The sequence below is a fragment of the Myodes glareolus genome, chromosome 6, assembly GCF_982192425.1.
Source record: "Myodes glareolus chromosome 6, mMyoGla1.1, whole genome shotgun sequence".
Taxonomy (NCBI): domain Eukaryota; kingdom Metazoa; phylum Chordata; class Mammalia; order Rodentia; family Cricetidae; genus Myodes; species Myodes glareolus.
The window spans coordinates 70665156-70677564 of NC_142031.1; the positions used below are offsets into that span (position 1 = coordinate 70665156).

The following is a 12409-nucleotide window of genomic DNA, read 5'->3' on the forward strand; positions in this document are numbered from 1 at the left end:
TATATTTATGGACATGGGTCATCTTCTAGCTCCTCTCAAGATATGAGTCTATTATTTAATTACCTCTACAAAGCAGTTAAGAAGGCTTGGATGAACATAATTAAAATGCAACAAATTTCCAAGACACCATGTCTTGCCGTGTTGCCATAGAAACAGTGGGAATTTCTGGTCACTGACCTTTGAGGGAATTCAAGGATACATTTTCATAAGGCTCACAAGAGAAGCCAACCCAGGATATTAATCTATAGCTGCAAGAGCAGCGTTTTGAAATGTCCTATGTAATCCTGAATAATTTTAAAGGTGAACTGTATTATTCATTCATACTATAGAGTTAAACTAGAACTTTTTGAAGAAATAGTTTTAACTGATTCTAATATATGATCTAAAATAATCACAGCTACCATAGGAACAACAAAGAAAAGGAAATCTTAGATGAGTGCACTGGGGTTATTGGAAGAAAAGCCAACTATAAAAAGTTCTGATGCTTTATCTGTTTGTTATATTATGAATCCTTCAAATTTAGGCTTACACAAAGCACATAAAATATGGCCTCACTGTACCAAAAATATAACTAGAGATTAGGAGCTTATCACAGATTATTAAGGTGTCAATATCATTTACCAATGGAGATTTTTAGTTCACTCCCTTACTATGTAATATATTTTTACATTAAGGTATTTTACTGATAAATAAACATAATTAAAATTCATGCTTATGAATGAATTTGCATATTTCTTTGGCCATTTGGCAGAAACCAAGTACCAATGGGAATGTGACAAAGCTTGCTTTATTTTAGACTGGTGTTACTATTACATCTATATTTTCATTCTATTGAAAATAAAAAAAAATTAGAATCATTTAATTATGACAAAATATCTATCAAGGGCTGAGTAGTATTCTTAGGATCAGAAATCTATCTCCAGAATTGGAACTCTCATAGCACAAAGACACCTGAAGTAAAGTAGAAATAAACATCCTAATAAACATCCTAGAGTTCACACCACTGCTTAGGCTTCTAGCAATTTCTCTTATAAAGTTGCACATTTTTACTCTGAGAGACATTGTAAAGGCTGGGACGCCAGGCCCTTCCACTTACTGAGGAGACGACCTTGAGCAAGCTTCTTCTCCTGTAGGTGCTTATGTTTACTCACATAATAAATGAGACAGAAAATTGGATCTCTTAGTGTTGTTTTGAGAATTAAGTGACCTAAAATTATATATTAGAACCAGAGTTTTCCCATTTAGAATGGGAAAAGAATGTTTTCTTAAGATATATTCAAATCCAAGGAAAGGGCTAGCATGGTCATGCGAGTCCAGCTCTGTTGTGCTGCCCAAGACAGAAAGAACAAAGTGGGTGAGCTCACGCTACACTGGAATACAGTTTCCCCAACTCAAGGCCAGGGCTGGTGTGTTAAGTTCATAGTTAGAAGATATATTTTATTCCTTGGGATGGGTTTTTCTCTTCACCAAGTGTTGAGTACCACAAAACTATGTCTAACTTCAGATGCCAGTAGCTAGTGTTGGGTCTTTAAGTTACTCCCAACTTCTTGTAATTGGAGGTTGTCTAGATTCTCTGCTTAGTTCTAAGTAAACTAGTAGTTCACAATTTGTCCAGTATATCATCAGCTTATAGCAAAAGAAACAACCCTGGAGCAACATGATAGAAGAAATGCAAAGGGCTAGGTGTAGGGTTGGTGTTCTAAAACTTCAGGCCATCTCTGGGTGCTCACTTGCCCAGGAATTTTCTGAGTCATGCCTTTTAGGGACTTTACAAAGAAATGCTTCAGACGGGTCTTGATATCTAGATCTTTTCCTTTCCTGCAGTACTGGAATGGGGACTGAAAGTTTCAAGTTTCTAACATTGTTTGACCTTTCTTATGAACAAGGCCAGGACTCAGAATACATATCTTGAAATATGACATGCATGCTGTGTAATTTAAGCTTAAGGAAACAGAAAGGTTTAGAATCACAAAGGTCTCTCTGTCTCTGTCTCTGTCTCTCTTCCTCCCTTTCTCTCTTTCTCCCCTCTCTCCTCTTTTTCTCTATGACCTTTTCCTGTTTGAAGACATCCAAATAACAGGCACCTGCTTCCAAAGGAAGACATGCCAACAGAAGCAAGAAGAATACAAAGAGGATTCCACCCCCCAGTATATTGTCACTGTATTATATCACATTTTTATTTAACCATGGTTCCATACAACTATATTGTTTACACCAAACTCAACCATGAAAAAACAGTTGCCAATTTTTTGGCTCTTGATTTCTGAGTACTCATGTCGTGTCAAACTTTCCTTAGATATGTTTGCCCTTCATTTTGCCCATCTTTGTTAGAGGTATATCATCGGCCATCTTTGTCATGAATGGGGAAAATATGTTACTTTCTCTCTTATATACCAGTCAGTTTCAGATGCCAACGTGTACTTCATCAAAACCAGAGTCAGAAAGTTCACATTAAGAGCTGTGTCTAAACCAGCGACATAAATAATCTATTAGAAGAAAAACACACGTAGCAATCTTAGCCAATATATGGTTCACATAACCACAAGTTTTTAAGTAACTCAAAGCAGAAAGTATCTGTATATATGTTTCTTGAGACAGTGTCTCAAATGCATGATCCTCCTGGCTCTGAAGAGATTATAAGTGTACGAGGTGTACGTCACTATTTTCTAGCAAGGGCATGTGTGTGTGTGTGTGTGTGTGTGTGTGTGTGTGTGTGTGTGTGTGTGTGCTGCTCTGAGTGCTGGCTGCATTGATCAGACCTGGCTCTGGGCAGCTACACTGAGGAACTCCTCCAACAGGTCAATGTTCCATCTCTCACTCCTCTCAATTTTTAAAGACCGTGTTTAAGACTTTAAGTTCAGGTTCTTTCTGTCAGTTGTCATTTCCAGTTTCATGACCCAGCTAAGCATGATTTTATTACTAAAGTGACATGGAAAAAAGTAATTTTGCAATGAGATGATATTTATTTTAGTTTTCACCAGCTTTGTACAAACACAAGTTAATAAAACACATCACAAAACTGTAAAATTCATAATTAATATTTATAGGTGCATAGTTTCATGCTCACATATTTTAAAATATATTATTAACAAATTTCACAATACATCATTCTTAGACAGAAAGAATCATTAAGGACACCTAAAACTCTTATAAGATAGCAAGTCACAACTTCTCAAGAACAGCAACAAAAATAGTGAAGGTTTAGAAATAAGTGGTAGTCACTTAGGTGTTTTAATTTTCTTCTAACATTTTAGGTTTGAAGCCACGAGATCCACAGCACACAGGACCCTGCTACCATGTATTCACTGTAGTGAGAGGGAAGCACCGGGATGCTGAGGGGCAGGTACAGGACGTCAATCACTGCTGATGGAAGACTTTGAAACACACTGCACAGCTTTGAGAAAACATCATGAATGGGCACATTGGAACTGAGCACTTGTACGCCATGGAACAGTGGCCGGCAGATCTCAGGACATTGGGACTCAAGGCCCTCTTAGGCTTCGGGCTCATAGTCTTGGTATCCTTCCTATCATCAGAGAGAAAGAGAGAATGACCTGTCTGTGAAAGTGACAGCTATCAAGAGTCTACTTCACACAAGAGAAGAGCCCACATCCCACTCAGATAAAACCCTCAGAACAGTGTTTGGAACATTTCTGTCACACACATTTATTTGTTTTCTTTTTCATACGTGTCATCTATAAGTTAGGGGAGTTGTCAGGGTTAGCGTACTAGGCCTAATTCCAGGTGTGTTATTTGATTTGTGGTCTGTCCGACAGTGTAAATTACCCGGGCTTCTGGATTTGTTTCCTTCATTGAGAACTACAAGCTGTGAGCACCAAGATCATCTGCATGGAACTTCTTCCTGAGCTCAGAGACTCTTGTTCTCAGAAGTGACAATGCTTAGAGATAAGGTGCATTTCTCTCTCCCACTAGGAAACTCCACTTCATGGAAAGCTTTAATGATTCCTTTACCTTATTCTAAAACCCAAGCCTTCTGGCCAAATGTGGACAAACACTTACAGCAACAGTAGGCTTAACTAGCTAGATTAGGTGTCCTTCCTCAAGAATAATTCCAATTATATCAAAATTCTGCTGTTAAACTAAACTTATCTTCAAACGCCTGCTTTTGTTTTGTTTTGTCTTGTCTTCTTTTAAACAAATATAAACTTAACTGACAAAGTTATTTTGGTGCTCTATAGTTTTTTTCATAACCCTAATTATGTCTTCCATTTTAATCTGTCATTTTTCTGTTTTCTAAGCCTGATTAATAAATGTACACTCATTGTTCCTCAGATACTTCCATGTGCCTTTGTTTCTGGTAGTCTCTTTGCTAGAATATTCTCTTCTCATTTTAATCTATAATATCTCCAATGCTCTCCCAAACAGATCAAAATCAGTTCCTCTGAAATCTTTTCTTGATTGAACTACTCAGACCCTAATATGGGGGAGATCTGATAGCCACAGGGTTTTGATGATACTTATCGGTATGACCTAAATTAAATACCTCAACTATTTTTCTTAGTTTTCTGTATATATATCATTTACCTCTGAAGGCATTTCATAAGCCTCACTGCTAGGATCCACAGGCATGTCTTCCAGAATTCCTTCTTGTGGGTATCCTTCTTCACCCTACAGTCAAAGAGAGAAGTGAAAAGCACAATGAAATATCATTTATAGCTACTGAAACATAGTTTGAAAAACATTATATCTAACACATCTATGGGATGTTCAGTGGAATATTGTCAGAGTTCCACACTTTAATACTACTGATGAAATTCTAATGGTACCACACCTATGGAAAAAATGCAAACATGGGTTACCAATCTGAAGAGTACTAGGCTTTTACCCAGGTGACTAGGAAGTTGTCAAAGCTAAAGTCCACAAATTCTCTCCATAAGAACAATGTGATAGATAGTAACACAATGGCTAATAATCAATGGATGATAATGAACAAAATAATGGTGATGTATTCAAAATTATTATAAAAAACATATGTTAATTTTCTAATAATGAGAACTTGGCTATGGTATAAAGCTTATCAGGACAGCATTTTTGGAGAGAACCCATGTAGCATTTTAATGCAAAAGTTGAAAAGGTCCAAAACAGTAAAATAAATATATAGAGACAAATTATTATTTATTTTACCCTAAATTTTATAGGGTTAAGTATATATGGTTTATAATTTACTTAAGAATTATTTTTATTTTACTTTATGTGTATGGGTATTTACCCTGCATGCATTTATGTTCACTGTGTACAGTCCTGGTACTCATAGAGGCAAGAAGAAAGCATCATATTCCTTGGAACTAGAGCTATACAGACAGCTTTGATCCTTCATATGGGTGCTAGGACTGGGGCCCCTGGAAAAAGAACCTGTGTTTTTAACTACTGAGCCATATCTCCAGCCCCAACAAATCATTTTTAAATGCTGGCAAGGAAATAAGTTCTCTTCTAAAACACAAAGTCTGAAATTATTCATAATTGTAGTTATAAAGCAAAAGACATGATTAAAGCAATTTTTCAGATTATCTCTCTATAAATGCAGACACCCTAACATTCAGTCCATCGCGATGCAGTTTATTTGTATTCTCCATCAAAAATCTTTTGCTCCTTCCCATTTGTTCCAGCAAAGCAATTATTAAATTAAAGAGTTCAGTAAAATTCAATGAGTAGAAATGCAACCAGAGTCTAAACGGGCTCACTTGAAGATGTCAAAGAATGTTCAGTTTGCGTGGATTATTTTCTAGTGTAAATGTTAACTCCCACTGCTTTTATCATAGACATGACAAGGCCAATATGGTAGGGAAGAGACAATGGCTGACAGTGAAGTAACATCAGACTCTGAAGACCATGTTTTTGGCAGTTGGAAAGAATAGCTTATATATCATCTTTTCCTGCTTTACAGACATCACCAATCTCCACTTATAAACCCAGAGTGTCCAATTTGTTTATAAGTTAAATAAAATACAAACCATTCCCAAAACACTTCACTTCAAAATGTGTGTATATCACAATACAAAATACTGTGATATAAAAATCCAAGTTTTTGTTGTTCAGTTATCAATCTTTTGTGACCTTGGACATGTTTCCCATACTACTCCTCAGCATCAACTAGTTTTAGTAATAGAAGAAGCAGAGAGATCTTTTTCTTGTATACAACTTGAAGAAGCAACTAATATCATCGACCCCTCCGATTGATATGCAAATGCTTTTTAGAGACAGTCAATATAAAGAAAATATGATGAACCACCAGCTCTGTGCATTTTTAATGTAATCTGTGAGATTTATGTTATAAACTGGATGAGACAAATGCAGGCCAATCTTGGGGACTGCTGACTCCCATAAAAGAAGTGACCCTGCATGAGTAAGAGAAGAGGGAGGGCATCATTGGATGTGACTGTCCCCATCTATGAAAGGGTAACCGTTTTCACTTTGAAGTTCAGTCAGGAAACAACTGGATGTTGTCATGTACTACAATAAATTAAAACCCATCCTTGCTAATTTTAAATATAATATCAACCAAATTGTAAATGAAAATGATGAGTTATAATTTTAAAATATAGTTTATATGTTTCTGAGTATAATTTTTCTTGTACTAAAATTGATTGAGTAAAATTCAAAGGTAATACCATATTTCACAAATTCATGAGTAATTATCATCGCAGATTTTTTAAAATTTTTTTAAGACATTCAAAAATGTTTGTAGGCAAAGGTTTCAGAAATCATTAAGGAACCATAATTTCTATAATAAAAGTAAAGTCACAGACATGTTTCCATAGTTTATCTGTGAATATTCTTCAAGGGAGTATTACATCTTTTGTGGTATAAATAAATACCCTCCCCAAAGAACAAAACAAAGTATTTGTTTAAATTAAAAGCAAGAATGTCTTTATAAAACACTCTGATGAATCACCTGAATGTGTTAAACAACAGCCAAAGGGCAAAGATAGAGCAAGGTATTGGTACAGATGAAGTGGCCATGCAAAAGACATTCAAATATCTGCCACTTTTACTGCAGCCATTATCAAAATCTTGTGACAAGGATATTTTATATTGTGCCTCCTCTTTTTCAGAGAGATCTATGCTGCAGTACCACCTGGATCCTCATGCATAGCTTGTATCCTATCTGGACCTGTAATGAATAACACACTTACTTCCTGGCCCTTAATGTATGTCTTGCATCCTATCTGACCCTTAATACTCATCCTGCATTTTATGATGCCTTAAATGCACAGCTTTCCTCCCACCTGGACTCCATGCCTAGGTTGTATCCTATCTGGCCGTTACTACATAGCTTGAATCCTCCTAGCCCTTAATGAATGTTTCCAACAAGCCTGGCCTCCAATATGTGGCTTGCAACCTACCTGATCCCCATGCAAATCTTGCATATTCCTAGTTTCTAGTATATTTCTTTTGTCCTTCCTGGTATTCCTATACATAACTTCCATCCTACCTGGCCCTCATGCCCCAATGCATAGCCTGTACCCTAACTGTCTCCCCCATGTATAGCTTGCATCCTACCTGGCTCCCATGTATACCTTACATCTTACTTGCTCTTAGCTCGCACACTTCACTAAAGTGTGTCACAGAAGATTCTGAATAGGACAATTCTTGGTAGCAAAGTAACAACATAGAAAACATGGATTATGCACAGAAGGAAGAAGTTATGACCAGAACTGACAAGGATTTCCAACTAATCTTGAAAATTACTGTCCACTGTAAGCAATCATTTGTAACCTACACAGTGACATTTAGTATAAGAACAGAACAATATACTTGCTACCAGCCTGTCAATGTGAATATTATAAAATAAAAGATGTTCTGACTTCAAAATCAGAGGGTAATGAACAGTTGCAGTTTCTGAAGAATGCATATAGAGTGTATATACATACAAACATACATACATACATACAATACATAGTGATATTTTCAATGGTAAGGGTTAATCAATTATCTGTCATCTAAATCTATAACACTAAAAGTGGCAGATCGAGATATTGCCCCACTGCTTTTATACTAAGATAGGTTTTGGATATAACCACTATTTTATATAATGCCAGGCAATGTTAATCAGCCCACAAATAAAGGAAGCAGCATATCATAAAGATGAGTAAGCATCAGTCATCGGACAAAGGAAAAAATTTAAAGAAAGAAATTTGAAATTATAAGGTAAAGGTTAATAAGCACATGTATTAGTTTGTTAAATGTTTCTAATATGAAATACAACCAGAACTCTGTTTCAGATGAAAATAGCATATATACATATATACATATACATACATATACATACATATATATATATATATATATATATATATATATATATGACTAAACAAAATTTCTTTCAGAAGCCATGGGCTATTAAACCAAACATCAAATGTCAAGGGCAGGATGTTTTCTTATGAGTTGTTGAACATAGAGACACCATAAAAAATTCCAACAACACCAGCTCTTTCCACTCTTCTTTGCTGTCTGCCACAAGTAGGTAATACTCTATTCCTAAATACACTAAACACCTTGGACGCAGTACTGGGGGAAGTCAAACTGGATCTGAGCTGAAGACTCCTCCCTGCTGGCTAGATTTCATGGTCTTAGAAGGTGCTATGCAAGATACTGGAAGTAAAATGACATCTTTTTTTTATTCTATGATATATGAGTCCAGTCTTCCAAGCACAATAGTGGCACTGCTGTTTGGGAGGTAACCACTTGCTCTCTGGTTGAATTAGTCTTACTCCAAATGAAAAAATGCATGTCTAGTGTTATAAACATGAAAAAAAAAATAAAATCTTGGTAGGAGATATCATAGCTCCTTGGGGAATACTGAATAGTGTTGTTTAGCAAATTGACCTTGTATCAAGTTGCCTCTAAATATTTATATTTATGCTCTTAAACAAATGCTACTTTTGGCCTTAATCACAGAAGCCTCTTTTTCCAGTGTACAGTGGTGAATATAGAGACCTATGGCTACAAATGGCACTGTGATTGACCTTCAATAATATATTTATATCATCTGTTTTAAAGATCAGTGGTCATTGAAGAAATGGTGACAGAAAGAGCCAGAAGAAAAAGCAAAGGGCAGTGATAAGCTATTTCCTTGGCAAGACAAAGAAATTTCAGTCATGAACTCATAGAAGCTGCTGGTGCCTGCTCTGAATATGCATAGAAATGAGACTGTCAACAGTTAGGCTTAGCTACAAGAAGGGCTCAGATGACCTGACCTCTCACTGCTGAACTATGTACTAATTAGTTTTGGGAAAGGGTAAATTGCTGCCTTTAGTTTTATACCCACAAATGATTCCACTATATACTAACGGACAATTCCAGCTAAACAGGCCTGATTAAACCAACTCGGTCTTAAAACAAAATCTAAATGCTTCGATGAGAGAGGGGCTCGTGGTCATGGCAGGAGTAAGTCTTAAATGGGAGGAGACAGAAATAAGTAGAAAAAAAAAACAGAGAAAGAGTAATTAGGAGGGGTGTGTGTGTATGTGTGAGTGTGTGTGTGTGTGTGTATAAAATAGTCAAATTTAATTGAAAAAGGTGTATATAACTATATACTCCACTTCTTATATAGGGAAGCCCACATACATATAAATTAAAAAGCAAATTTTGCTAAGACAAATAGCCATGTTTTTTTTTATTTTTCCAATTTATTTTTTTTTATTTCATTTTACATGGCAACCACAGTTTTCCCTCCCACCTCTCCTCCAACTACCTCTTGCTTCCTCCCTACCTCCCATCCACTCCTCTCAACAGGTAAAGGCTCTGATGGGGAGTCAACAAAGAACCATGCATTTTATGTACACATTAAAAAGTGAAGTTGCAAGAACGAAAAACTTGTTCAAAAATAAGTATACGGTACATTACATGGATTCAGCTATTTTTGCTGTCAGTTTTGACAAGGCATAGATGTTTACCACGATCAACAATTTAGAGCTTGGAAGGCCTTTGTTTCATATGAAAAGAGCATGAGACTAGGAGGAAATGACTCAATCAGTAAATTTCCCCTTTCTAAACATGAAGGTCTAAGTCGAGTAGCTTGTGCTTGTAACCTCTGGGTAGGGTACAAGGGAGGTTAGGGGTGGGCAGGAGATGAGGCTGTGAGAAGCTGATCTCTGGAGCTCATTGAGCAGTCAACCTAGTCTACTCAGTGAGCTCCAAGTCTCTTTGCCAAGGTCTTTGTCTTCCTGGCCCCTGAAAAACAATACCCTTGGGTTGTCTTTTAACTTGTACATAACCAGGCAGAGAAAAACTCCTATCCACATGCATGCATCCTATATTAATAAACACATAAAATGCAACTATAGAGTTCAGTGTTTGAGTTTTTTCCCTGACCTTGATATCTACTACTATTAAATTAACGAAAACACAAGTATATTCCGATTTTAACAAGAACAACAAAGGATAAAACAAAAAGCTGACTGAAGATCTGTGGTTCCTGATTCATCTGAAAGGCTAATTTACTAGCATAGTGACTAATCTGCCCTCACTTATTACATTTAACCAGATTTTCTCAATGAAATCTCAGTCAATTGTTATACCATCAACTACATGTGTCATGTGGAAATAGTCAAGTTGGGAAGCACTGGCAAGCCATGTCGCAAACACACTGCCCGGAGCTCACACCTACAAAAAGGGTTTTGAGATTATGAATGTAAATTTATCAAGTTAAGGGACATTTGTGGAGATTCTAATCCTACATAGAGACAATATATAGTCATGTTCTCATTGAACATGGGCATGTTCTACATTGGAAGGCCGATAGCTCATTTCTCACTTTTTCTTCTGGCACACTAATTTAGTCTCAGCAATCCTCTCAGACAGATAGAACAGTATAGAGAAAAGATGAACATCTGTTTACCTCATTGTTTTAAAAGGTATGGGAGCAGAGGAAATAACAAGATAATATAGTAAACATGCTTGAGGAATCTTTGTAAATGCTTTTTATTAATTATTGAAAACCAGTTGCATAAAACACTTGACACACTAAGTAGGTATCTGTGTAAAAGCTATTTTAAGTAGGGTTTCCAGGAGGTAGGCTGCTATCTTAATCCACATTTTCTTCGGTAAGCAGTGTAGGGCATGCCATATTGAGTGCACAACCATGTCATTAGCTGACTCAGCTAATGAGACTGCACAGCATGGCAGCAACTGCCAGCTTTCATTCCTGCTATTTGAATATGACCTGCTTGAAAATCTTAACACACAATGGAATCCTGAGAATAAACTGTATTTTTTCATGTTTGGGGACTGTTGAGGTAAAGTATTATTCTATATATTTAAATATTTACTTGAGATTTGTACTATTAGTTTAAACTTGTATGGATTGGATTCATAACGATAAGCCCCTGGTTTGGCCTGGCATAGGACATCATCAGAGTTCATGTAGACTGAGTCGAGGCTGAGCTGAGGCAGACTGGCTGTGCGGTGCACACAGAATCAGCTAGCCACATTCTCTTTGCAAGTGTACTGGTCTTCAAAAGCAGGTCCTAAAACCCACAACTGAATGATAAAGGTAGACTTTGCTGCAATTATGAAACAGGATTACTGTTTTTATTTTTGGTGACCTTGGAGAATGCTGAAGATCTTAGAGGAAAAAAAAAATAGGAAGTATTAAGACTTGAACAAGCCAAGGCATAGATGTTTGTTTTAATCAAACAAATAACAGACATTCTATCTATCTTATAGATAGATAGATAGATAGATAGATAGATAGATAGATAGATAGATAGATACATACATACATACATACATACATACATACATACATACATACATACATAGAATAGATATCCTTGCCTGGAAGGAAACTCTTCTGGAAAAACAAGCTGCAAAGGATGGACAGGAGTTACGGGGTTCTGAAGCAGACCATGGAAGCTTAGACATCAGCAAGAATAAAATCAAGAAACCTCAAAGAACAAAACAACGTTGTGTCTTCCTTATCAAGCTGTAGCAGGAATTTGAGCAGAGACCACGGAAAATCTAACAAGCCTAAGGTCTAGAAAGACAAGTTCCTCACTGGGCCCCTGCCTCTCAGACTGACTGTGCTATGCAATGTCTCCATGGGACCAGAGGCACGAAGGAGCTAGTGCCTCACTAATCATATCAAACTACTTCAGAAGGACTTGAAACTTCTCTCATAATTAAATATTGTCACATTGGTGGCATTCACCACTCTCCCTTTCCCTGTTTTTGTTTTTTGTTTGTTTATTTGTTTTATTTTTATTTTAACTTAGACTTGTTCTGGAAATGTCTAACCATGTCTGAACAGATTAGTGTAAAAAAGGAACTTTTAACCAGTACATGCCAGAAATGTGGTAGGGTGTCTGCGAAAGAAGTCATTCAAGGAAGAAAGGACTTCTTTTGTCTCACAGTTTGGAGAAAGTACAATCCATTGTGGTGAGGAAGT

General features: G+C 36.5%; 1 protein-coding gene across 2 annotated transcripts in view; it reads right to left on the reverse strand.

Annotated features, from left to right (window-relative positions):
* Window positions 1-2940: 2940 nt before the first annotated feature.
* The window catches only part of Snca (synuclein alpha), a 102431-nt gene continuing 92962 nt past the window's right edge, over window positions 2941-12409 (reverse strand). For both annotated transcript variants that reach the window (XM_085690882.1, XM_048416048.3), the window contains exons 5-6: window positions 4546-4629; window positions 2941-3526 (exon numbers count right to left, since the gene is read on the reverse strand). In XM_085690882.1, coding sequence (XP_085547008.1) covers window positions 3494-3526; window positions 4546-4629 — 117 coding nt within the window. In that variant the 3' untranslated portion in view covers window positions 2941-3493. The remainder of the gene's footprint in view (window positions 3527-4545; window positions 4630-12409) is intronic.